At 35.6% G+C, this 27,597-nt stretch overlaps 1 protein-coding gene across 11 annotated transcripts in view; it reads left to right on the top strand.

Annotated features, from left to right (window-relative positions):
* Positions 1-2,013: 2,013 nt before the first annotated feature.
* The window catches only part of ATG4C (autophagy related 4C cysteine peptidase), a 296,099-nt gene continuing 270,515 nt past the window's right edge, over positions 2,014-27,597 (top strand). For 7 of the 11 annotated variants that reach the window (XR_014804816.1, XR_014804815.1, XR_014804813.1 and 4 more), the window contains exons 1-2: positions 2,020-2,113; positions 26,991-27,129. Coding sequence is in view for 2 of the 11 variants with exons in the window: in NM_001190284.1 (NP_001177213.1) it covers positions 27,054-27,129 (76 nt within the window). In the remaining 9 variants the exon portion in view is untranslated. 11 annotated transcript variants of the gene reach the window in all.

Below are 27,597 nucleotides of genomic sequence, written 5' to 3'. Positions count from 1 at the left end.
GCCAAGGTTACAGAATATAATTTCCCTCTGTGACTTCTACCTGAAGTTGTAAAAATGGAAAGTATTTTACGGTTTTTTTTTTAACCAATTAAATTTTGTTTTGCTGCAAATCCGTAGAAAACCAATGTTTGTGGTATACACACAATTTTATTTTACATAATTACCATGTAGGTTAAAGAATGAGAGCATTGTTTCTCATGGCCTGTTACTGTATAGTATTAAATATAAAAACATTCATTCTTATAATCCAAATCTTTAAGAAAGTAACAAAAAAGTATTCAGACCGCTTGTTAAATGCATATTATTTGTCCTAAGAAATCACAACGGAGTTCTGTATTTTAAAATGTGGAACCACTGGCTATTTCATCAAGCAGATTTACTTTGTGAGCTCACTTTAAGAAATGTTACATTTGGAGTTCCCGTCGTGGCGCAGTGGTCAACGAATCCGACTAGGAACCATGAGGTTGCGGGTTCGGTCCCTGCCCTTGCTCAGTGGGTTAACGATCCGGCGTTGCCGTGAGCTGTGGTGTAGGTTGCAGACGCGGCTCGGATCCCTCGTTACTGTGGCTCTGGCGTAGGCCGGAGGCTACAGCTCCGATTCGACCCCTAGCCTGGGAACCTCCATATGCCGCGGGAGCGGCTCTAGAAATGGCAAAGAGACAAAAAAAAAAAAAAAAAAAAGAAAAAAATGTTACATTTGCTACAGCTTTGTGTAATTGGTTATTTGGTTGCCCTATCATATAACAAAAATAAATAGTTGTGGTTACCTGTTTTTGTCAGACTAATAATAGAAATAATATTCAAACCATTAAACACATAAAAAATTCAGAACCTTTTCAAATCTAGTTTTTTTTTTTTTTGTCTTTTTGCATTTTCTAGGGCCACTCCCGCGGCCTATGGAGATTCCCAGGCTAGGGGTCCAATCAGAGCTGTAGCCGCCAGCCTACGCCAGAGCTACAGCTATGCAGGATCCAAGCCGCATCTGTCACCTACACTACATACAGCTCACGGCAACGCCGGCTCCCTAACCCACTGAGCAAGGCCAAGGACCGAACCCACAACCTCATCTTTCCTAGTCGGATTCGTTAACCACTGAGCCAGGACAGGAACTCCTCAAATCTAATTTTGAACTTTTCAACTTTGCATTCTGAAAGATTTTCTTTCCCACATGGTTCCATAGTCCAGTAGTGCAGAATGTTAATTTTTTGCTTCCAGTTTTTATTATAATTTCCTATGCAATTCAGAAGCATGTCTAGCAGTCCTTGTTCCAGTACAATCCGGTGGTACTGCAAAGACAAAACAGGATCAAACTTTGCAATAATTTGTATTTCTCTCAAAACCGCTTATGAGGAAGGATGGAAATTTCCATTTCGTAAGAAGCCTTTGCAGACTGTCCTGGGTTTCAATTCTAGAAAATAATCTGAATGTGGAAAATAAGTATACATATTCCTTAATGTTTTACAAGAATTTACCTACAGTTCCAACTGTAGCTTGGTTTATGAGTAACTTCACAAAAGGATAAGACGGAATACCGGTTTTTGTTTTTTTTTTAATCAAAGTGGGGCTTGGTAGAAAAGAGTACATTAGTCCAACGGATTTAACAAATTCTCCGCAATCGCACTTTGAGTTTTCGGGTGTCAGGGGCGGAGTGAGGAATAAGAGGCGCAGGGCATGCTGGATCTTGTAGTCCCCGCGCGGGAGGGGCGTGGCATTGCATGGCATGCTGGGAGTTGAAGTCCAGTTCAACAGGAACTCATGGTGGGCATAACGTAGTTTGTCTATCACGGGCACCGCTTAGAGACGGATACTTTGGTTCTGTCCTTGCTATATTGGTGATTTATGGTCTGGGGTAGTGAACGGGGCGAAAATAGGATGGACAAAGTAAACGAACCAGGGGCCTGGAGACGTCTGCTATTGCTGTCGCCAGTCTGTAAGCTTTAGTGCCCCGGAAGTGGCTGTCCTGCTGGGTTTGAAGGAGGGGGTGGGGGCGTTCCTCTTACTACGGTGGCCGGGAAGCTCGAGGTGCCTGTGGCTGCGGCGCAGAGGTTGGAGTGTCTGCGTTTTTGCTGGCAGCTCTTCTGGCGGCTGCTGCTAGAGCTGGAACATTTCCCGGGTTGGTGGCTCCTACACATTGTTTACACTTCTCCAGTTCTGTTTTCGGTGAGGGGTCGACTTGAGGCTAGCGGAGTCAGGAGAAGGTTGGGGCTTAGTGTCTCTGGTCCCCGAATGACCAGGTTTCTTGGGGGGCCTTGCACTCACTGGAGACCCTGTGGCAGACCGTGTAGGCTTTCAGAATTTTGGCGCCTCCCTCATCTGTTCCTGTCTAGTGTCATTTGTTTTCTGACTCCTCACTCTTCCTGAGATCCAGAACTGACAAACCTTAAGCCTTCCTGTGGGCAGCTGTTGCCCTCTCTTTGGAAGCTTTTCTTTCTTGTTTCAGGCACGATCTCTTGTCTCCTAAGCTCATCCATTTAACTTCTTCCCTATTTCTCTCCATCTAAAAGAAAAGAAAGAAAACAAATTAGATGCTCAAGATCTCAGTGTTCTCATTCCTAACTCCTTTATCCCTTTTTTGGCCCTTGTTTCTAATTCATACTCTGATAACACTTGCCTGAATATCTAAATGCTTTTCCATCCAGACCTTAACGTTCAGTCACTTTATTTGGTTTTTAGCCTCAGTGCTTCCACCTCTATCTACATGTAAGGGCTTTTTAGGTTGGAGGTTCATCTGCGTTCTTAGGATAACTGATGAATGGGAGAGTGATCGCCAATGATCAGCTAAGCGTGACTCTACTTACTGAGTTTATATTTCTTAAGATTTCTTTGGCTTACATTTTCGTTTTGTATTGATTATTTTCTCGCAGGGGGTTCGCTGCTACCCTGCCGTTAGTGGAGAATACCTCCTCCTACAGCTCTTCGTATCTTAACTGAGATTTTTTTTTTCTTTTTTCCTACTTCAGGCATATGTCCCCAGTGGAGGTTTGTGCAATGATTTTTGTATCAGTTAATAGATAGACACAAGGGAATGCCTTTCCTCCCTTGTTTATGATTTGTAATTAGTGAGTCATTGAAATTACCCAAAGGGATTGAAAAAGCTTTGGAAGGTAAAGTCTATGTATATACCAATTTGCAAAATAATAAAGTGTCTTCCCTGAACGAGGAAGAGTTTCTAATTAGTCCAGTAATCTGATGCTATATTGAATTAATTATCAATTCTTTCACTGTAAAATTTTGGGAACTGTTTAATGTTAAAAAATAACCAATAGAAGGAATTTTATAGTTTAGTAAAAATAGTTTAAAAAACCACTTAACTGATGTTCTTTTTTTCTGTAAAATAGAATACAGGTATATCAAAAAGTTTATTTTTTGTGACTATTGATGAGCTATTTCTATATATTTGATAGATCTGGTAAAACAGCATGGTACACTATTCAGTAATGTGTAGACAGACATTTTTGTACTTCCTGCCTTTCTGGGGACCATGTAACTTAAATAACTTTGAAGCTTTCTTCTATTCTAAGTGTTGCACTGTAGAAATTCTAATAGTAAAATTATTCTTTAGAAGTCAAATATAATCCCTATGTGTCAGTATAATACAAATATTAATACTCATACCCGTCTAATTGGGGTTATCCTAATGAGTCAGAAATGGTTCCAGCCATGCTTAAGATTGGGGCTAAATGTATAATATTTCAGAATTAATTCACTCATGAGGTTCCTTACTGGATAAATGATAAGACTAGATATTACTCAAACTTTTCATATTTTTCCTGAAATTTTATTCATTTAGAAGGCATATATTCAGTGCTTCTTACTATTTCACTACTGTCACAATGTCATCAAAATATTTATTGAGAGCATCCTCTTGTCCTCAGCTCGGTACCAGGTGTGTTTTGTTTTTGATTTTGTTTTTGCCTCCTGCCTGACATGTCGAAGTTCCTGGGCCAGGGAATGAACCTACACTGCAGTTGCCGCCTATGCTACAGCTGCAGCAATGCTGGATCCTTAACCAGCTGTGCCACAAGGGAACTTCCTGTGACAGATCCTTTAGAGCATTATTGCATTATATCATTATGCTATTGAATATTGTTTATAGTGAGCTATTGAATATTATTTATATTTAGCAGGTGAAGAAACCGAAACTCAAAGAATTCAAGTCATTTATTCCACTTCCTTTTGACTCTTACCACTTATTGCAGCTGCAAAGATTTGTTCTCTGCCCTGGAATATATAGAGAACATTAATTCAATAAGTATTTGCTAAGCAGCTATTATGTACCAGATACTCTTCTAGTTGCTGGGAATATAACAGTGTACAAAAGACTTAGAGAGCTTACACTCTCTCAGAATATATGACACATAGATCTTCCTTCAAGAAACATCAAGTAGGGAGTTCCCGTCGTGGTGCAGCGGAAACGAATCCGACTAGGAACCATGAGGTTGCGGGTTCAACCCCTGGCCTTGCTCAGTGCGTTAAGGATCTGGCGTGGCTGTGGCTGTGGCGTAGGCCAGTGGCTTCAGCTCCTATTGGACCCCTAGCCTGGAAACCTCCATATGCTGTGGGTGTGGCCCTAGAAAGACAAAAAAAAGATTAAAAAAAAAAAAAAGAAGCAGAAAGTGTATAGATATACCAATATCTATACACTTTATGTGTTTTAGAAAGGTATTATAGACTTTATGTGTTTTAGAAAGTTAAGGTTGAAAAGAGAGATTTAACGAGGGAAGATTTCATGAAGATGATGAGATTTGATCTAGAACTAAAGTAGTGAGTGGGAATTTCGTAGGTAGAAATTGGGAGGAAAGTAATTCCATTTTGAGGCATCAAATGAGAAAATTATAAATTGTAGGAGAGAGATTAGTGAGAGTAACAGGTAATTGGATTGCTTTGTATCTTCAGCTTTTTGCATATAGGTGCACAGTGTGGTTGGATTCGAAACAAAGTTTAAATGAATGAGGCTTTGGCAAGAGCTCAGACACTGAACAGTGAGGAATTAGATCTGGCGTTGTTATTGTGGGGTTTAAAGAAAGGGATGAATTTGATTGCAGGTGGTGAAGGAATTAATAGGCACTGTTAATTATTGAATATTGTGTGGTGGCCAAAGGAGAAGGGAAGCCAGAGTGGTAGGTTTGAACTGAGTTGACCAGGTATGTTGCAGATTTACCTATTTCATCAAATTATGAGGGTTTTTAAAATTTTATTCCAAGATGCACCATTATTTTGTGAACTGGTAAACAAATATTGCCAACTGAATATGCAAATATTGTCAACTGTAAGATGTATTCAGTTTCAGAGTTAAAAATGTAAAAATGTGTGATCTAGAAATGATGAAATAAGACCCTCCTTATGATGGTTGGTGAATCTTATAACTGCTGATTTTTTTTTAGACTACTGATAAATAAGTTTGTAATCTTTGACATGCATTCAGTCATGTAGCATTTATTTATTTACTAGGCACTCTTCTAGGACACATTGATATTGTGGTGAATAAATACTGTCTCTGCCCTCATAGAACTTATGAGGGGAGGCAGGCATAAATCAAATACTCCAACAAAGAAACTGCAAGTTACAACTATTATAAGTTCTGTGGAAAAGGACTTGATGCTATATAGAAGAAAAACTTTACAAAGGAGTTAAGAGTGTGGCTAGGGAGAGGCTAGATGAGAGATGATAACATCTTGGACAAGGTGGTGTTGAGGGTGATAAAAGTGGACAGATTTTTGCATTTTAGGGCCACACCTGTGGCATATGGAAGTTCCCAGGCTAGGGGTCAAATCGGAGTTACAGCTGCCAGCCTATGCCAGGCTATGGCAACAGAGGATCTGAGCCATGTCTTCGACCTATACCCCAGCTCACGACAACACTGGATCCTTAACCCACTGAGAGAGACCAGGGGTCGAACCCACGTCCTTATGGTTGCTACTTGAGTTCATTACAGTTGAGCCAGAACGTGAACTCCAAAAGTGGATGGATTTTTAGAGATGTTTAGGAGGTGGAGCTGGGTGATGAGTTGGGTGTGAGGAATGAAGGAAAGAAGGGGGCCCTGGCTACTGCTAGCTTTTTGGCTTATGTAACTGGATGAATTGCGATACAGGGAACATTGTAAGATGACCAGGTTTGGGGGTACATGCTTTGTTTTTTGATATTTTTTACGGTGGCATTAGTGTTCAAGATTAATGTCTTAATTATTCTTTTTTTCCTTTTATGTCATCATTTCTGTTAAGTATATTTGAAGAGTGGTGTATCTGAAATAAGTTTTTTAAGTGTTTTTTTGAGCGGGCAGGGATAAAGTTCTAGATGAAGGCATTTGGATAAATGACACCTTCAACTGTGTATAAGAATAGGTAACTGAGTAATGCAACTATGTATCATCTTTGTTTTCACTTGGGATTTGGCTGTAAATTGGGCATCTGGATAAATTCTAGCTTCATTCAGTTGATGTATGTAAATATAAATGCGTATTCGGGAAAAAAGACATGATTTGATTTTTCCTGGAATGATTCCTTTGTGTAATTTTTGATAGCTATTGAATCAGTACAGTCAGTTTATTTAAAGTTTGTGTTTCATACTAAAGTAGTAGAATGTACAAGAGCAAAAAGTTTGGGCTTGGAGTCAGATTGCCTGATTTCAGGGTGTGTTTTGCTACGCATTAGCAGTATGATCTTGCAGAAGTTGTTTAGTCTTCCCAAGCCTTTCTTATTTTTTTAATCCATAAATTGAGGATAATAATAGTACCTCCCTTATAGAGTTGTGAGGATTTAAGTGAGATGGTATGTGCACATAGGTGAACAAAATTCCTGGTACAGAGTTTGTTTATTATTATTATTATTATTATTATTATTATAGTGAGGTGGTTTCTAAAATCAGTGCACATATGATAGTTTTGGAATTGCCATACTGATACTCCCTCCTATAACAGATTTATTAAGTAAAGATTTCTTTGCCACTTTATGTCCTTAGAATATATTTCACTAAAGATACATAGTCAAAGTAGGTGTTCAAAGTTATTTGAATTATTTTTTCTGTGGTTATGTTATCAATTTAAAATATCATTAAGTTCCTACTAAACTCCTTTTTAATAGACTCTTTTTGTAAAATCAGTTATCTATAAAACTACTAAAGTAGACATAGCAATTTAAAACTTTATCATAATATATAGTAATAGGAAACTCTAGAACAGTTATATCAGATAATATGCAGTTTTTATTTTATAAGGCTTTAAACTTGTAGTTCTATTTTCAAATTGTTGTAATTTTTTATTATTGAAAATTAGAAGTGATGAGAAAAATGACATCAAACAATTCCATTTGTAAGCCAAAACAATTGTATCTGTCAACATTTTAAACAATGCTCTTCTTTTGACTGATGATACAATTCAAGCATTAATCTTTAACAATAGACATAATTGTTCAGGGTAATTTAACTCATTCCTATCAAAATATGGCTAGTGTTTTCCTGTATTTATACTCAGAAAGATTTATGTTATTTAAAAAAAATTTTTTAATTTGTTTGCACTTTAGGGCCGCACTTGTGGCATATGGAAGTTCCCAGGCTAGGGGTCGAATCAGAGCTGCAGTTGCCTGCCTGCACCACAGCTCACGGCAATGACAGATCCTTAACCCACTAAGCGAGGCCTGGGATTGAACCCACATGCTCATGGATACTAGTTGGGTTTGTTACTGCTGTGCCATCACAGAAACTCCAGATTTATGTTATTTGTTTGTTCTTGTTCTTGGTATTTGAAGAATGCCTGTTATGACCTGTGATCTTTTTCATGTGTGAATATTCTCATTGGAAAGGGAAGAATATTTCTCTTAATAAATATAGCACTTTATATTTCTATTGTGAGACATGAGTACAATCAGTCCTGAGTTCTGGTTAGTTATAATCATCCTGCTGATTAGAATGCAAGTTTAATGGGGACAGGACCTGGGTTTCACCGCTTATTCTATTTCCCATCATGCCTTAGAGAAGTAACCACTCCAACACTTGTTGAATGAGTAAACGTGACACTTTGTGTTTAACTGATATGTCATTACTAATCTCAATAATATCAATACACCTTTTTCTTGACAGACGTATCTAGTGGAATGGAATGTGGAAAAGATCTCATTTGTACTTACTTGTTACAAACCTCAAAATCACTGAGTCTCAAACTGAATTCCCTATCTTCCCTTAGCCTTTTCTTTTTGGGTTCCCCTTTTCTGTTAATGGTATCATTATCCACTTAGACATCAGATCTCAAATCGCAGTCACTTTAATCTCTCTCCTTCATGTAGGCATATAAACCTTCATGTATTTATAAGATGTTGCTTGTTCTGTCATCTCAGCTTATTCCTTACCTCTTTATTCCTTACCCCCTTACCAGCATCCTGATTGAGGTGCTCATTACTACTCATATAACAATCTTCCGACTGAAGAAATTAAGAATATTTAATATGGACAAGAGATGATGGGGTGGGGTGAGGAGCAGTAGGTATATCTTTAAGTATCTGATGGGCTCTGAAATGGAAGAGGGATTGATTTCAGGGAACATAGCAAGGACCAGTTAATGAAAATTATAAAGATACAGACTTGTGGTTCTGTAAGTCTTTCAGCAAGTTTAGATATTTAAAATTAGCTGACATCAGAGTTCTCTTGTGGCACAGTGGGTCAAGGAGTCAGCACTGTCGCTGCAGCAGCTGAGGTCCCTGTTGTGGCTTGGATATGATCCCTGACCCAGGAACTTCCATATGCCGTGGGTATGGCCAAAAAAAAACAAAAACAAAAACAAAAAGCTGATATTGTCTAGTTATATGGATACTTTAGAACAGTTATGTAATTAGAGAAAAAATAGTTTAAAAATATTATCAGCTCACTACAAAGCTTGTTCAGCACTGAGCACTTCCTGTTCTGGAAGTGTTCTTTCAGATGCTGGGTGAATGCACGTGGCAAGGATGTTGTGAAGGAAATCTTGCTGCTGTATGTGTAGATGAATCTGATAAACAATTAGTGAGTCTGAACCAGAGAGCAGATCAGATTCCTAGGGATTGGAGTGATTTTTGGTTTTGTTTGTAAATGTACACATTTTCTTTCGTTGCCCCTCCCCACCCAGAGATTGCAGGTTAGGAGAGATTACTGGTAGATTGGCATGTATTGTGTAGGAAAATGGTCAAAAAATATGAATATTACTTTTTACGAGTTACTTGATGCTTTTAAGTTCCCTTAAAATCCTAAGATTCTGACATCCTTCACTTCTTGGAGAGGTTTAAGTTTATTTTGTTGATTAAATGATTTGACCCAGTATGTTATTTCTTATATGTAGACTGTGTATTTAATAGCTTGCAAATTTGCTCTTTAAAATATGGAGGCTGCAAACATTCATAGTTTTATGGGACTCATCAGAGGTTACTAAGGTACTAACATAATTAAAATTTATTTATCAATCATCAGAGGTTACTAAGGTACTAACATAATTAAAATTTATTTATCAAACCGTAGCCAGTATTATGTTTTTCTTAGTGATAAGATCATGGAATGCTTAAGACAGTCCAGATAACATTAGTTCTTACCAGAGTCTTCAACCATTTGGTTGGTTATGGTGACAACTTTACAGTCTGAACATACAATCATGCTGCACAGGTGGAGATTTTTGCCGATAGGAACTTGATACAAGTTGTATATGAGGGGAAATGAATGTCTGTTTAGTACTTTTCCATATGTTTCGTTTTAGATTTAAGAGAAGAACACCTAAGTAGTACATTTTATCTATATCATCATTATAAAGTAGCTGTGCATTGATTTACTATCTTTAACTGGAAGATGCAACCCTGATAAGTTCTAAGAATGTTTATATGATGTATCCTAGAGGCAAAACTGCTAAATTAAGCTAGTTTCTGGATATGCATGTCCTGCTCTTAATTACGTTGCTTGTTCCTTTTCTCAGTCTTTTTATCTTTATCTCTTATTGCCATCTATGTTGCCTAGCCCTTAGCTCTGAAAGAGGACAATCCAAATAAACATTACCAGTGCGCTCCCTTTCTTTATATTTGTCATTTTAAAATATTAAGCATGCTGAATTAATAAACTGAATAGTTTTAGACTAGAAATTCAGTGCGCAAGAGTAGAAGATTGGCAAGTCTAGGAAAAGAAAGGGAATAGAAATGGATACAATAGTTGATGTTTCTGTAAGCAGAGAACTGAGATGGAGAGAAAAAACTAGAGAGCAGAGATGACAGACCAGCATATGAGAGACATTCAAGGTCAGACAAGGGATTAATATTTGTTACTAAAAATGCAAGCAGGTAGAAAAGGTTACAGTAGGTGAAAAACTTCCTCACAGTTCATTTTATTGGATGGTATAGCTAAAAGCACATCAAAAATTCTAAATCAATATCTATATTTCTTTTGCTGCAGAATACCATTTGGGGAAGATGCCCAAGCATACGCAAATCCTGGGAGTCTGCAGTGTGTTTATCGGTTGTCCTATGTGACTGAGATATATTCTGTAGAATCAGTTCCTAAAGTTCTGTCAGGAGTTTTTACTTGGCTTTAAATCCTCAGTGGATAAAAATTCTATTTATTGCCATATGGGAGAGGCTGATTACCTTCATCTGCCCTTCAAGGACATTGATTTGAGCACCCTTTACATTTATTATTTTATAATTTATTGGCTGTCTAAATGCCTGGTTATAGTTAGAAAAGTGACTCTCTAAAAATGACATTTGGGTCTCAATCGATGATTTTCATATCAGATGTAACTCTGTCTTCCAAAAGAGCTTTGCTTAGTCTTTATACTACTTTTCAAATCATTAACAATAAAGTTTAGGAATAAACCTCATCTGGTAGCTTTATCTATATTTACTGAGATAAAGAGTTTTCTCCCCTTTACCGCTGTCATTTTAAAATTAAAAATGGACTTGTCAGAATGTAAACAGCAAACAGAAGTATGGAAATGGTGGATAGTAAGATTTATTGTGGTTTGCGTTAGTAAAGAAAGTCTACTTGATAAAAAGGGTTACTAATTTTTCTAAAGTTTTAAGAAACAAACCACAGATCCCTTATGAAAAGTATTTGGAAATTGTGAAAAATGCTGTTTGGTTGGTTTTCCAGACTGAAGCTTTGACAGCACTGCATAAAATAACCAAGAATTTTGGCATGTTGTTTTTTTTTTTTCCCCTGGGGCAGTCGAATCAGGTATTTTAGGTATCACAAGAGATTGCAATGTACTAGATAATGGGTAAATCATCTCTTCACTTTATATTTGATAGCTGAATGAATTTTAATTCTATTTTTATTTATTTTTTAATCAAGGGAGGTTTTGAAAAGGGAATTTGTGGGTGAGGACAGTTCAGAATTATGGTTTTTTTTCACTTGTGTTTTTCCCCCCTCATTTGTAGTTAAACTCAAAGTACTGTTTGTTTTGCCTTTCTCTGGTTTCCCTCACACAAATATAAAGAAAAAAATTATTTTATTCATGGATTTTTAATTAATATATGTTATTTTCTTCTAGCTCTATTGAGATGTAATTGACACAGAGCACTGTGTAAGTTGTACAGCATAATGATTTGACTTACATACACTATAGCTTCATGAAATGATTGTCACGGTGCATTGAATGAACATCCATCATCTCATAGATACAGAATTCTTTAATTTTGTAGAAAAAATTGTTTTCTTGTGATGAGAACTAGGATTTACTCTTAACAACTTTCAAAAATAACATACAGCCTTGTTAATTATATGTGTCATGTTTTTCATTATATCCCTAGTACTTATTTATCTTGTAACTGGAAATTTGTACCTTCATCCAGTTTCCCCTCTCCTTACTGCCTCTGGTAACCACAAATCTGATCTCTTTTTCAATGAGTTTTTTTTGTTTGTTTGCTTTTGAAGTACAGTTGATCTAAACACTATGTTAGTTCCTGTTACACAACATAGTGATTAAGTACTTCTATACGTTTTAAAATGATCACCACGATAATAGGTCAGCACACAAAGATGCACACAAAGATCCTAGGTAGTTGTTAACGAAATTCCCTGTACTGAAATGTAACTGACTCATTTAAAGAAAATATTTTAGTCAACTGAATGTACTCAAGTATTAATTCTTTTTCCTCTTTCCAAACCTTACCATACGTATTTTAAGGGATAACAAAAATTATGAATTAACAAGGGATATTGTCCAAGTCATTTTATTCAGCCGAAGCTGCTCTGGGGAATTATATTGAGGAAGTTAAGTTTTGTAAGTGACTAAATAGCTGAATCTGATGTCTTTAAGAACCACAAGAATAATGTTTATCTTAAAAAGGAAAAAGCACTTTGTCTCAGCATTTTTATCTTTCTCATAGGCTATTTAAGAATTTTGTAATAGAGTATCTTTTCTGTAGATTTCTTAGTTGAGCAGTTTCAATTGTTTTATTAGAATTTAGCATAACCTGGACACATTTGTAATTTTGTGTATTAAGTTTTTTATTTGAGCAATTTATTTTTCAGTAATTTTGTTATTATTTTAAAAGATCCTCAATGTAAACTGTTTAATAAAGAGGAGTACAAAAAAAAAAAAGTAAAAATGACATTGCATCTCTTAGAAATTTCCACTTTTAATGTTATGGACTTGTAGATACTGTTTTATATGTGTGTGTGAGTATATATACATATGTAATACATATGTATAAAGATGCAAGTATTGTACTTATGCTGTTCTCTTTTTTTTCCTCACTCTGTGCCCTGGAGAGTTCCTTACAAAAATTAATAAACTTTAAGAGCAATTTTAAGTTTACAGCAAAATTGAGCAGAAAGTCATATACCTCCTCCCCCTAACACACATAACTTCCCCCCCATCAGAATCCTGCATCAGAGTGGTACATTTGTTACAATTGAGGAAACTTTGATATGTCTGTCATTCAGAGCCTGTAGTGTACATTAGGGTTCGCTTTTGGTGTTGTACATTCTTTTGGTTTGGAAAATGTGTAATGACATGTATAGATAGTTATAGTATAAAGTAGTTTCACTGTCCTAAAAATCCTCCATGTTCTGCCTACTCATTATTTAATGGCTTGGTAGCTCATTTCTTTTTAGTTTTTAATAATATTCCATGGTCTGGATGTACCACAGATTATTTATCCATTCACTTACTGAAGCATATCTTGGTTACTTCCAATTTGGCAATTATGAATAAAACTGCTGTAATAGTTGTGTGCAATTTTTTGCGAGGGTATGCATTTTCATTTCATTTGGGTAAATACCAAGGAGCACAGTTGCTGGATCACATGATAAGAGTATGTTTAGTTTTGTAAGAAACTGCCAAACGACCTTCCAAAGTAGCTGCATTCCCACCAGTAGTAAATGGGAGCACCTGTCCTTGCTAGCCTTTGGTATCAGTATTTTGAATTTTGGTAATTATAATAGGTGTGCAGTGGTACCTCATTTTTGTTTTAATTTGATTTCTCTGATGACATATGATGTGGAGCTTATATTCTTATGCTTACTTACATTTGTAGATCTTCTTTGGTGAAGATCTGTTAAGGTCTTTGGCTCATTTTAAAATTGAGTTCTTTGTTTTCTTATTGTCGAGTTTTAAAAGTTTGTTGTATATTTTGAATAAAAGCCCCTTATCAGATATGTCTTTTGCAAATATTTTCTCCCAGCCTGTGGCCCGTCCTTTTCATTCTCTTGACTTTATTTTTTGCAGAGCAGAAGTTTTAAATTTTGATGTAGTCCAGCTTACCAGTTATTTCTTTCAGAGATTGTACTTTTGGTGTCTTATCTAAAAATTTATTGCCATACTCAAGGTCCTTAAAGTTTTTTTCTGTGTTATCATCTAGGACTTTAATAGTTTTGCGTTTCACATTTAGGTATGTAATTCATTTAGAGTTAATTTTTGTGAAGGGTGTATGATCTGTGTCAAGATTCAGTGTTTTGCATGTGGATGTCTAATTGTTACAGCATCATTTGTTGGAAAGACTGTCTTTGCTGTGTTGTTTTGCCTTTGCTCTTTGCCAAAGACCCAGTTGACTATATATATGTGACTCTGTTTCTCGTTCATTGATCTACTTTGTGTATTCTTTTGAAATACCACACCGTTGTGATTACTGTAGCTTTATAATAAGTGCTGGGGTTGGGGAGTGTCAGTTTTCTAATTTTGTTCTTCAATATAGTGTTGGCTATTTTCTGACTTTTGCTTCTCTACATAAACTTTATCTTTTAAAAAAATTAAAAATTTTTTGACTGCCCAGTGGGCATATGGAGTTTCCAGGCCAGGGGTCAGATCCGAGCTGCAATTCTGACAAATGCTGCAGCTGCGCAATGCCAGGTCCTTAACCCACTGTGTTGGGCTGGGTATTGAACCTGGGTCCCAGTGCTCCAGAGATGCTGCTGGTCCCATTGTGCTACAGTGGGCACTCTTCCACATAAAATTTATTTATTTATTTATTCATTCATTTACTTTTTGTCTTTTGTCTTTCTAGGGCCCCACCTGCGACATATGGAGGTTCCCAGGCTAAGCATCCAATTGGAGCTGTAGCTGCTGGCCGACACCATATAAAATTTAGAATCAATTTGTCAGTGTCCACAAAATAACTAGCTGGGATTTTGATTAGATTGCATTGAATCTATGAATCATTTTAGTCTTCCTACCCATGAATATCTCTCCATTTATTTAGTTCTTCCTTGATATCTCTCAGAGTTTTGTAGTTTTCCTCATATAGATCTTGTATGTATTTTATTTGATTTATACCTAAATATTTAACATTTTTCACTTAATATAAATGGTAATATGTTTTTAATTCCTATTTTCACTTGTTCATTGCTGGTGTATAGGACAGTGATTAACTTCTGTGCATTAACCTTATATCCTGCAACCTTGCTTATCAATTCCAGGAGTTTTGTTCTTGTTGTTGATTCTTTAAAATTTTCTCCATGGACAGTCATGTCATTTATGAAGAAAGATAGTTTTATGTCTTCCTAATCTGCAGGCCTTTTATATCCTTTTCTTGTCTTATTGCATTAACTATGACTTCATATACAATGTTGAAAAACAGTAGTGAGAGGGGACATACTTGCCTTGTTCTTGATCCTAGCAAGAAAGCCTATAGTTTCACAACATTAAGTATGATGTTAGCTGTAGGTTTTCTGAAGATGTCCTTTATTATGCTGAAGAAGTTTCCCTCTGTTCCTAGTGTGTTGAGAATTTTTATGAATGGGTATTGGATTTTGTTATGTTCTGTATCTATTTATATGATCATGTGATTTTTCTTCATTAGCTTGTTGATATGATGTATTACTTTAATTGATTTTTGAATGGTAAAGCAACCTTGCATACCTGGGCTAAATCCCACTTGGTTGTGTTGTATGATTCCTTTTATACATTGTTGTTTTTCTTCCAGTTTTATTGAGATATAATTGACATAGCACTCTATAAGTTTAAGATGTATGGCATAATGATGTGAATTACATACATCATGAAATGACTTTCACAGTAAGTTTGGTGAATATTCATCATCTCACGATACAAAATTAAATGGAAAATTTTTTTCTTGTGATGGGAACTCTTAGGATTTATTCTCAACAATGTTCATATATAACATACAGCAATGTAATTATATTTATTATGTTGTACACTATGTCTCTTGTTCTTATCTTGTAACTAGAAGTTTTAATCTATCTTCATCTGGTTTCCCCTTGCCTCACCCCTTGCCTCTGATAACCACAAATCTGATCTCTTTTTCTTTGAGTTTGTTTTTGAAGTGTAATTGGCCTACAACACTATGTTCTTGTTACACAACATAATGATTTTATATTTCCATACATTTCAAAAGGATCACCACAGTAAGTCTAATTATGTCACCTTAAAAAGATATTGTTATTGACTGTAATTGTCCTACAACACTATGTTCTTGTTATACAAATAATGATTTTATATTTCCATACATTTCAAAAGGAACACCATAGTAAGTCTAATTATGTCACCATAAAAAGATATTGTTATTGACTGTATTTCCCACATCATGCATTTCATACCAATGACTTACTTATTTTGCAAACCCAAGTTTGTACCTCTTACTCTCCCTCACCTATTTCTTTCCTCTCTTCATTCCCCTCTGGCAACCATCTATTTGTCTCTGTATCAGTCATGCTGCTTATATTTTGTTGTTTGTTCATTTGTTTGCCTTTTAGATTCTAAATATAAGTGAAAAATTACAGTATTTTTCTTTTTCTGTCTGACTTATTGCACTTAGTATAATACCCTTTAAGTCTATCCGTATTGTTGCACATGGCAAAAATTCATTCCTTTCCATGGCTGAATAATATTCCTCTGTGTGTGTGTGTGTGTTTGTGTTTATCTGTGTGTGTACATGCATATACTCTACATCTTCTTTACCCATTCATATATTGATGGCACTGAGGTTGTTCCATATCTTGTCTACTGTAAATAATCCTGCAGTGAACATAGGAGTGCATATATATTTTCTAATTAGTGTTTTTTTTTTTTCCCTGGAGAAATAGGAGTGGAATTGCTGGATCAAATGATAGTTCTATTTTTAATTTTTGAGGCACCTCTATATTGTTTTCCATACTGGCTGCACCAATTTACATTTCCACCAACAGAGCTCAAGTGTTCCTTTTTCTTCACATCCTCACCAAAAGTTGTTATTTGTTGGCTTTTTGATAATAGACATTGTGACAGGTATGAGATGATATTGTGATTTGCATGTGCATTTTCTTGATGACTAGTGACGTTGAGCATCTTTTTGTGCCTGTTGGTCATGTGCATGTCTTTTCTGGAAAAATGTTTATACAAATCCTCTGCCCATTTTTTAATTGGGCCATTTGGTCTTTGATATTGAGTTGTATGCGTTCTTTGTATAATTTGGATATTAACCCTTTATTGGATATATTGTTTGCAGATATCTTCTTCCATTCAGCATCTGGTCTTTTTGTTTTGTTGATAGTTTTCTATGTTGTGCGAAAGCTTTTCTCTTTGATTTAGTCCAGCTTGTTTATTTTTGCTTTTAGGAGACATAGCCAAAAAAAAATTACTAAGACCAATGTCAAAGACTTACTGCCTATGTGTTCTTCTAAGTTTATGGCTTCAGGTCATATATATGTCTTTAATTCATTTTGAATTTATATTTGTTCATGGTGTGAGAAAGTGGTCCAGTTTGATTCTTTTGCATGTGGTTGCCCAGTTTTCCTATCACCATTTATTGAAAAGGCTGTCTTTTCCCCATTGTATATTCTTGCCTTCTTTATCATAAATTAATTGCCCATATAAGTGTATATTTACTTCTGGGCTCTCTATTTTGTTCCATTGATCTATGTGTCTGTTTTTGTGCCAGTACCATGCTGTTTTGTAATTGTGGTGTTGTAGAATAGTTTGAAATTAGGGCATGTGATACATCCAGCTTTGTTCTTTCTCAAGATTGTTTTGGCTATTCAGGGTCTTCTGTGCTTCCATAAACATTTTAGAATTATTTGTTTTAGTTCTGTGAAAAATGCCATTGGTATTTTGATAGGGATTGCTTTGAATCTGTAGATTCTTTTGGGTAGTATGGTTATTCTAATGGTATTAATTCTTCAAATCCATGAACGTGATTTATCTTTCCCTCTGTTGTGTCATCTTTAATTTCTTTCATCAGTATTTTACACTTTTCCAAGTACAAGTCTTTTACCTTCTTAGATTTATTTTTGATGTGATTGTAAATGGGATTATTTCATTTATTTCTCTTTCTGATAGTTTGTTGTTAGTATGTAGAAATGCAACAGATTTCTGTATATTAATTTTGTATCCTGTAACTTTACAGAGTTCATTGATGAGTTCTAGTAACTTTTTGGTAGCATGTTTAGGATTTTCTATGTATAATATCATATCATCTGCAGACAGTGACAGTTTTACTTCTTCTTTTCCAACTTAGATTCCTTTTATTTCTTTTCCTTGTCTGGTTGCTGTGGCTAGGACGTCCAATACTATATTAAATAAAAGTAGTGAGAGGGCATCCTTGTCTTGTTTCTGATTTCAAAGGAAATGCTTTCAGCTTTTTGCTGTTGAGAATAATGTGAGCCTATTATATGTGGCCATTACTATTTTGAGGTACATTCTGTCTATGCTCTGTTGAGAATTTTTGTCACAAATGGATGTTGAAGTTAGTCAAAAGCTTTTTCTGCATCTTTTGAGATGATCATATGATTTTTGTCCTTCAATTTGTTAATGTGGTATATCACATTGATTTGCAGATTTTGAAACATCCTTGTATCCCTGAGATAAATCCCTCTTGATCATGGTGTATGATCCTTTTAATTTATCATTGAATTCAATTTACTAATATTTTGTTGAGGATTTTTGTTTATATGTTCATCAGTGATCCTGGCCTGTAATTTTGTGATATCTTTGCTTCTGAGTCCAGAAGCATCCCTTCCTCTGCAGTTTTTTAGGTTGGTTGAGAAGAATAAGTATTAACTATTCTCTAATTATTTGGTTGAATTGACCTTGAAGCCATCTGGTCTTAGACTTTTGTTTGTTGGGAGTGTTTTCATTACTGATTCAGTTTCACAACTGGTAATTGGTCTATTCATATTTTCTGTTGCTTCCTGGTCTGGTCTTGAGTGGTTGTACATTTCTAGGAATTTGTCCATTTCCACTCTGTTGTCCATTTTATTGATGTATCACTCTCTTATGATCCTTTGTATTGCTGTTGTGTCATTTGTAGCTTCTTCTTCATTTCTGAATTTATTATTTATTTATTTATTTATTTTTGTCTTTTTGCCATTTCTCGGGCCGCTCTCGCAGCACATGGAGGTTCCCAGGCTAGGGGTCGAATTGGAGCTGTAGCCACCGGCCTACGCCACAGCCACAGCAACGCAGGATCCGAGCCGCGTCTGCAACCTACACCATAGCTCACGGCAACACCGGATCGTTAACCCACTGAGCAAGGGCAGGGACCGAACTCGCAACCTCATGGTTCCTAGTCAGATTCATTAACCACTGCGCCACGACGGGAACTCCCCATTTCTGAATTTATTGATTTGATTTAGACCCTTTCTCTTTTTTTCTTGATGAGTCTGGCTAAATAAAGGTTTATCAATTTTGCTTATCTTTTCAAAGAATGAGCTCTTAATTTCATTGACTTTTGTTTGTTTAGTCTCTGTTTCATTTGTTTCTACTCAGGTCTTACTATATCTCCTATTAACTTTGGGTTTTGTTTGTTCTTTTTCTAGTTCTTTTAGCTGTAAGGTTAGCTTGTTTATTTCAGACTTTTTATGTTTTCTGAAGTAAGCTTTTATTGCTGTAAATTTTCCTTTTACTGTAGGTTTTTGCAGTGTCCTTTAGATTTTGGATCATTGTGTTTTTGTTTTCACTTGTCTCCAGGAAACTTTTGATTTCTTCAGTGATCCATTGGTTGTTTACTAGCATATTGTTTAGACTTCACATGTTTGTGGGCTTTTTTGCAGTATTTTTCTTATAGTTGATTTCTAGTCTCATAGAATTCTGGTTAGAAAAGATTCTTTATATAATTTGGATTTTCTTAAATTTACTAATACTCTTTTGTGGCTGAGCATGTGATATATCATGGAGAACTTCCATGTGCACTTGTAAAGAATATGTATTTGTTTTTGAATGGGATATTTTGTAGATCATCTATTAAGTCTGTTTGTTTTAATGTGTCATTTAAATCTGTTTCCTTATTGATTTTTTTTTGTCTGGGTGATTTTCAATTGATATAAGTAGGGTGTTAAAGTCTCCTGCTATTATTTTGTTATTGTCAGTTTTTTCCTATCTGTTAATATTTACTTTATGTATTTAGGTGCTCCTATGTTGTGTGCTTACATATTTACAGTAGTTATATCTTGGGTTGATCCCTTCATGATTATGCAGGTTCCTTTTTTGTCTCTTGTTACAATCTTTGTTAAAGTCTGTTTTGTCTTATATAAGTATTGCTACCCTGGCTTTCTTTCCATTTACGTGGAATACCCTTTTCTATCCCTCACTTTAGGTCTGTGTGTGTCTTTAGATCTGACGTGAGTTTCATGAAGGCTGCATGTATATGGGTCTTGTTTTTGTATCCATTCAGCCACCGTATGTCTTTTGATTGAAGTATTTAGTACATTTACATTTAAAGTAATTATTGATAGGTATGTAATTTTTGCCATTTTGTTGTTTTGGGTTGTTCGCGTGGTTATTTTTCTTCCTTTCTTCTTTTGCTCTTGGTCCTTGTAATGATGATTACCTTCAGAATTTTACTACTTTTGTCTTTTAACCTTCCTACCAGTTTTCTATTTGATTGGTTCACTAACTTTATTGTACATTTGCCTTTAACAATGAGCTTTGTCCTTTTGTAATTTTTATATTCCTAGGTGTGGGTATTTTCTTTTTCATTTAGAGAAATCTCTTTATCATTTCTTGTAAACCTGGTTTGGTTGTGCTGAAATTTTTTAGCTTTTGCTTTTCTGTGAATATTTTGATCTCTATATTAAGTCTGAATGAAAGACTTGCTGTATAGAGAATTATTGGTTGTAGGTTTCCCCCTTCTATCACTTTATGTCTTTCTTTCTTTTTTTTTTTTTTTTTTTTTTTTTTTTTTTTTTTTAGGGCTATACCCAAGGCAAAAGGAAGTTCCCAGGCTAAGTGTTCAATTGGTACTGCATCTGCCAGTCTACACCGTAGTCACAGCAGTGTGGGATCTGAGCCACCTCCGCAACCTGTGCCACAGCTCCTGGCATTTCCTGGATCCTTAACCCACTGGGTGAAGCCAGGTATTGAACCCATATCCTCGTGGATACTATTTGGGTTCATTACCACTGAGCCACGATGGAAACTCCCCCTTCTATCACTTTAAATATATCATATCACTTTCTTCTGGCCTGCCGAGTTTCTGCTCAAAAGCTACTGATAGCCTCATGGGAATTCCTTTGTGTGTAAATTTGTTGTTTTTCCCTTGTTGGCTTTTAATATTTGTCTTTATCTCTAATTTTTTGCCAGTTTAATTCCATTATGTCTTGTGGTCTTTTTTAGGTTGATCTCATCTGGGACTTTGTGTTTCCTGGACCTGGATGTCAGTGTTTGTTTCCTTTTTCTGTTTAGGGAAGTTTTCAGCTACTATGTTTTCAGTACGTTCTCAGCTCTTTTCTCACTTCTCTTTTTGGGATCACTGTAATATAAATGTGAGTTGATATCCAGATGTCTCTTAAACTGTCCTTGTTTCTTTTTATTCCTTTTTCTTTTATCTGTTTAGCTTTAGTGATTTTTCCATACTCTTCCAGCTTGCTGATCCACTGGTTATATCATAATCTGTTAATTCCTTCTAGTGTATTTTTTATTTCATTTACTATATTTATCTCTGTTTGTTCTTCTTTATATTTTCTAACTCTATTTATTTATTTATTTATTTATTTATTTATGTCTTTTTTAAGGGCTGCGTGCACAGCATATGGAAGTTCCCAGCCTAGGGTTTGAATCAGAGCTGTAGCTGCCGGCCTACACCACAGCCACAGCAGTGCCAGATCCGAACCTCATCTTCGACCTACACCACAGCTCACAGCAATGCCAGATCCTTAACCCACTGAGTGAGACCAGGGATCAAACCCACATCCTCATGGATACTATTTGGGCTTGTTATCAGTGAACCATGATGGGAACTTCCTTAATTCTTTTGTTTTAAACTTATAACTTGTCTCTCTCTTTGTCTAGTCTTCTGGGTTCTTTGAACATCTTTATGATCATTACCTTGAACTCTTTATTTGCTAGATTGCTTATCATTACTTCACTTAGTTCTGATGCATTTTATCTTGTTCCTTCGTTTGCAACATATTTTTCTGTTGCCTTGTTTTGCCTAATTTGATATTTATATTTTTACGAATTTGGTGGATTATGTTTCCTAACCTTGGAAAAGTGGCTTTGAGTAGGAGACCTCCTGTGTATCCTAGCAGTACACTCCCCTCTAGTTACCAGAGCTATGTCCTGGGCCCTCTGGTAGACAGGGTGAGTCCTAGGGTGGCTGTGGGCTCAGAGGGTCTTAAGGTAGCTGGCCTGTTGGTGTATGAGGCTGTGTCTCTAACTGGCTAGTTGTTGGCCTTAGGAATCCCAGTACTGGTGGTGATAGGCTGGTGGGAGGGGTTTGGCCCAATGCTAATATGCTAGAGGGAGGAGCCCCAACTGGTGTTTGCCAGCACCAGTGTCCTGGTGGTAGAACAAGCTCCCCAAAATGGCTGCTACCAGTGTATATGTCCCCAGGGTAAGCCTGCCTGCATCCTGCCTTCTGCCAAGATCAGCAAATGGTCTGATTCAGACTCCTTTCAGTTTACTGCTTTTACCCTGGGTCCCAGAGAGTGTGAGGTTTTGAGTGCATCCTTTCAGAGTGGAGTCTTTTTCCAGTAGCCCTCTGCCTCTTCTGAAAGTAAGCCCTACTGGCCTTCAAATCTTCTGCGGCCTTGTCTTCCTGGTGTAGGATCCCTGTGCTGGAGATCCCAATGTGGGATGCAGACCCATTGCTCCTTGGGGAGAAACCTCTCATTTGTAATTATCCTTCTATTTGTGAGTTATCCACCCTGGGGTGTGGGGTCTTGGCTATACTGTGTCTCTGCCTCTCCTACCCATCTTTTTATAGCTACTTATTTATATCTTTAGTTGTAGGAGATCATTTCTGTTAGTATTCTGGTCTGTAATCAATAGTTGCTATGTAAATAGTTGTAATTTTGGTGTGCCTGTAAATAGTTGTAATTTTGGTTTGCCTGTGGGAGGTGAGCTCAGGGTCTTCCTACTCCACTGAAGACATGCCTCCTATGCATTGTTGAATTCAATTTACTAATGTTTAGTTGAAGATTTTTGCAGCTGTGTTCATGAGAGATATTCGTCAGTAGTTTTCTTTTTTTGTAACGTCTTTGGTTTTGGTATTAGGGTAATGCTGACCTCACAGAATGAGTTTGAAAGTATTCTCTCTGCTTCTGTCTTCTGGAAGAGATTGTAGAGAATGGATATAATTTCTTCCATAAATGTGTGATAGGACTCAGTGAAGCCATCTGGGCCTGATGCTTTTTGTTTTGGAAGATTATTAATTATTGATAAACTTTAAAAAACAGATACAGCCCTATTCAAACTGTCGTTCTTCTTCTTCTTTTTTTTTTTTTTTGTCTTTTTGCCATTTTTGGGCTGCTCTCGCGGCATGTGGAGGTTCCCAGGCTAGGGGTTGAATCGGAGCTGTAACTGCCGGCCTACACCAGAGCCACAGCAACGTGGGAGCTGAGTCGCATCTGCAACCTGCACCACAGCTCACAGCAACGCCAGATCCTTAACCCACTGAGCAAGGCCAGGGATCAAACCCACAACGTCATGGTTCCTAGTCGGATTTGTTAACCACCGTGCCACAATGGGAACTCCTCAAACTGTCATTCTTCTTGTGTGGTATTTGGCAGACTCTTTCCTTCAAGAATTTGGTCCGTTTCATCTAGGCTTTCAAATTTGTGAGCATAGAGTTGTTCATAATATTTCTTTTTTTTTTTTCTTTTTTATTTTTGGATGTCCCTGGGATCTGTGCTGATGTCCCCTCTTCTGGTGTTAGTAATTTGTGTCTTCTCTCTTTTTTTCTTAGTTACCCTGGCTAGAGGATTATAGGTTTTATTGATCCTTTTCAAAGAACCAGCTTTTGGTTTCATTTATTTTTCTCAATTGATTTTTCTCTTTCTGCCCTAATTTTTACTATTTCCCTTTTTTCTGCTTAATTTGCTCTTATTTTTCTGATTTCATAAGTTTGAAACTTTTATTATTGATTTTAGGTCTTGCTTTTCTAGTATATGCATTCAGTGCTATAAATTTCCCTGTAGGGATGCCTTTGTTGCATCCCACAAGTTTTGATGTTATATCTGCATTTTCATTTAATTCAAGACACTTTACGGTTTCGCTTGAGGTTTCTTTGACCCATGTCTTACTTAGAGGTATATTGTTTAATCTCCAAGTATTATGAGATTTTCAGTCTATCTTTCCATTTTTGATTTCTGGTTCAACTCCACTGTGGTAAGAGCAAACATTGTATGATTTTGTTTCTTTTAAATTTGTTAAGGGGTGTTTTATGGCTCAGAATGTGGTCTACTTTGGTGAATATTCTGTGTGAACCTGAGAAGAATGTGTAATCTGCTCTTGTTGAGTGAAGTCTGTAGCTGGTCTATTATATCTTGTTGATTGATGGTGCTGTTGAGTTCAATTATGTCTTTACTGATTTTCTGCCTGCTGAATGTGTCCATTTCTGATAGAGTGGTGTTAGGGTCTTCAGTCATAACAGTGGCTTAATCTATTTGTTCTTGCAGTTTTGCCTCACATACTTTGATGTTTCCGGAATATCTTCTTATGGTGATGAATGTAGGTCATAATATGTATCATCAGCAGATATTCATGTCTATTAGCATACCTGTGTGCTGCGTGTGAGGATGTACTAGTAAACAGGACATGTTCTGTACCCTAAAGGAGCTTATTATTTGAGAAATTATTTTGTAGAATGCTTGTTACCTCAGGCTTGCCAATATCTCTTGTGAAGATGAAAAAAGATCAAATTCTGTCAACATAAATTAAATTCCTTCAATGTATGTTTACTTTGATCTAGTAAGATTGAAAATATTTTCCTATGTTTATTGGCCCTTTTATATTGCCGGTCTTTTTTTCCATTTAGTTTTTTTTCTTATTGATTTATGAGGGCTCTTTTTATATTATGGACATTAGTCCTTTGTCTTTATAATATGTATTAGATTTTTTCCTTAATTAATGAATTGTAAATCAACCTTGTTAATACTCTTTTTCTTCTTCCTCTACAGAAGTTTTCATTTTATATGATATGCTTAGAAGGGACTTTTTTACAAGATTATTAAAAACATTTGTCAGTACTTCCTTGTATGTGCATGTGTGCCATGTGTTTGCATTTACATTGAATTCTTTGGTCTAGAATTCATAATATATGAGATGGCTTTGTTTTTAAAACTGGGTAGTTTATTATTCTGCTACTATTTACTAAATTAGCCATCTTTTCTAACTGATGTGAAATAGCTCTTATATCACTCAATGAATTATCAAATGTACTTGGATTTATTTCTGTACTCCTTATTGTGTTTTATTCAGTGTCATCCTTTGCTTATAAGAATGATAAATGTGTGTTACTAAATTTTAATTATTAGAGTTTTATAACATGTTTTAATATGCAGTAAGAAAATACTTTCCTCATTAGAAATTTTTAGTTATTCCTTTTTTTAAAAAAAGTGTTTATAGTACTTCCTAACATAGTTCAAGGGATCACCTTTCAAAATCACCTCTGCTCTAAAAAGTTAGGATTTTTAAAAATAGGCATTTATATTTTTGTTATAGAGATAAAGTGGGTTTCTGTCTTTATAGAAGATTGGAATTCAATTTTAGTTATATGAAATGTAACCTTACTGAATTATTAAACTAGTAACCGCTTAACTAATTTGGCCTTTTGATGACAATTTTATTCTTTTCATTTACTCTATGTAATAGTGACAATAAATGCATTCTTATAAAATTGTTAAGGGTCTGTTCCCAACACATTTCAAATGTTTCCAGTTGAGATAGAGTTACTCTGAGTAAATGGTCTGTAAGTAGCAGGAGTTTGGAGTAAAAATAACATTAAAAGAAAACTTAGCAATGTAGTCTACTCTAAGTTCCTTGAGGTTAGTATATTTGTCTATTAATTTTTGTATCTGTCACGGTATCTTACCTTGGTTATTTGTTTAGGGGTCATATGAGGTACAGACTTTCCCTGTAGAAAATGTCTCATTTTGTCCTCATTTTTGCCCCACTCACTTTAAAGTCATCTTGACTTTCACACACTTGCTAAGGGCTGTCCGGCGTGTTCCTGGTGGCTAGTGCAGGGAACTGTTTGAGCCAAAGTCTTCCCTGTGGCCTACTTTCTTACTGATTTAGGAAGAGAATACATGAATGTACATTCTCTTATTTTAAACATTTTGAATTTAGATAATTCATGGTTGGTGGTTTTTTTGAAACATAAACCTACAGAATCTGATTCTGATATTCTTGTTTGCTCTTAGGATAAAGAACAAAATTCTTAACACAGTCTACAAGGCCCTGTGCACTTTGGCCCCTGTATAATAACCCAATAGCCACATCTCGTGTTGCTTTTTTGAATTCTGTTCTTAGTCACATTGGCTTTTAAATTTCTTCCAATGGACCATGCTTTCTTCTGCCTCATTCTAATGTATAATTAGTATCTTTCAGTAGATATTATAAAATGGAATGTCTATTGTTAGAGATATGAATGTATCCATACGTTTGAGTTGATATTTATAACTCTGAAAGGATAATGTTCTGTGTAGCATTCTTTTCTTGAAAAGCAAACTGTCAGTGAACTATTGCAAATAAGCTTAAGCATTTTCAGTTGTAATCTGTTCCTCTTTCAGATTATATCACACATGTCAATTTCCCCTCAAGTTAGTTAAAAAACAAATACTTGTGAGCTACATTTATTCTTATTTTAATGTAAGAAAACATTTTATGTTGTATATTTAAGCCATTCTATTTTTTTTAAAATGCTGCAGTAGGAAGGATCTACAGGAAATATAGGAAATGCCTTAATCAAAAAAATTAGGCTTTATATAAAAGTAGTGACTTAATGAATATAAATGGAAACCTTCATTCTTAGGATAGTCATCATTTCTTATATGATTTCAAATCACTTTCTCTACTTACAAATAAATATTGAGTAGTCTCACAAGCACCAAAGCTAACCTGTGTCACTAAATTATTTTTTTAATTGTGAATATCTAAGGGAGGTTATTGTTTGGTTTTTGTGTGACAATTTTTATTGTATATTTGGTTTAAAATATACTTTGTAAGTAAATTATGTATAGGATAGACTATATATTCTGTTCTATAAAATGGAAAATTGGTTTGCTCATTTCCTGTTCAAATTGTATTTAATCATTTAAGTAACTTTACAAGGTATTGGACCATGTAATATGTACGCATTGCTTTTTTGTCTTTAATTTTTTTTCCTTTACATCAGAACAAAAGACTAAACTTACAGAAGAATGCAATCAAGTGATGGCTTTTCCTTTAGAATCTGAATATGGAGGCCACAGGAACAGATGAAGTTGACAAGCTAAAAACTAAATTTGTATCTGCTTGGAACAACATGAAATACAGTAAGTATCATGATTTGAAAATTGTGTAAATCCAGAGAAATACTTGAAGACATGTCTTATCACACTTATTAAGTCACTGACAATTGCTGAGGTTTTCTATGAATGAAATATTTTTTAAGGAATGTAGATAAGAATACTTCCTAAAGAAAGAGCCAAATACCATTGTAAGCATTGCTTAGAAACTCATGCATATAATGTGGTTCTTTAAAAAAGAAGATTCCAAAACAGAATTTATTCTGGTGATGATAATACCTCAGTTTTTCAGATTCACTTTCAAGCAACCTCATGTGTGAACCGGGAGGCTAGCAAAACAGACATCTGAATCTACAGAGCACACAGTATAAAGGTCACACAGCCATACATGCGACTTTCTCCTACTAGTACACTCACACCCTTGTGTATAACTTAATTACTCTTGGTTTGCAGACAGATCCAATAAAGGTCATATGGTGGTTTTGAAGCCCACTT

This window comes from Sus scrofa, chromosome 6 (assembly GCF_054392235.1).
Source record: "Sus scrofa isolate SSC_HxYL_T2T_F1_AM1 chromosome 6, Sscrofa_HxYL_maternal_Yorkshire_Landrace_v2.0, whole genome shotgun sequence".
Taxonomy (NCBI): Eukaryota; Metazoa; Chordata; class Mammalia; order Artiodactyla; family Suidae; genus Sus; species Sus scrofa.
The sequence above is the reverse complement of the archived record's forward strand: the minus strand, read 5'-3'. Positions and strand labels throughout refer to the sequence as shown.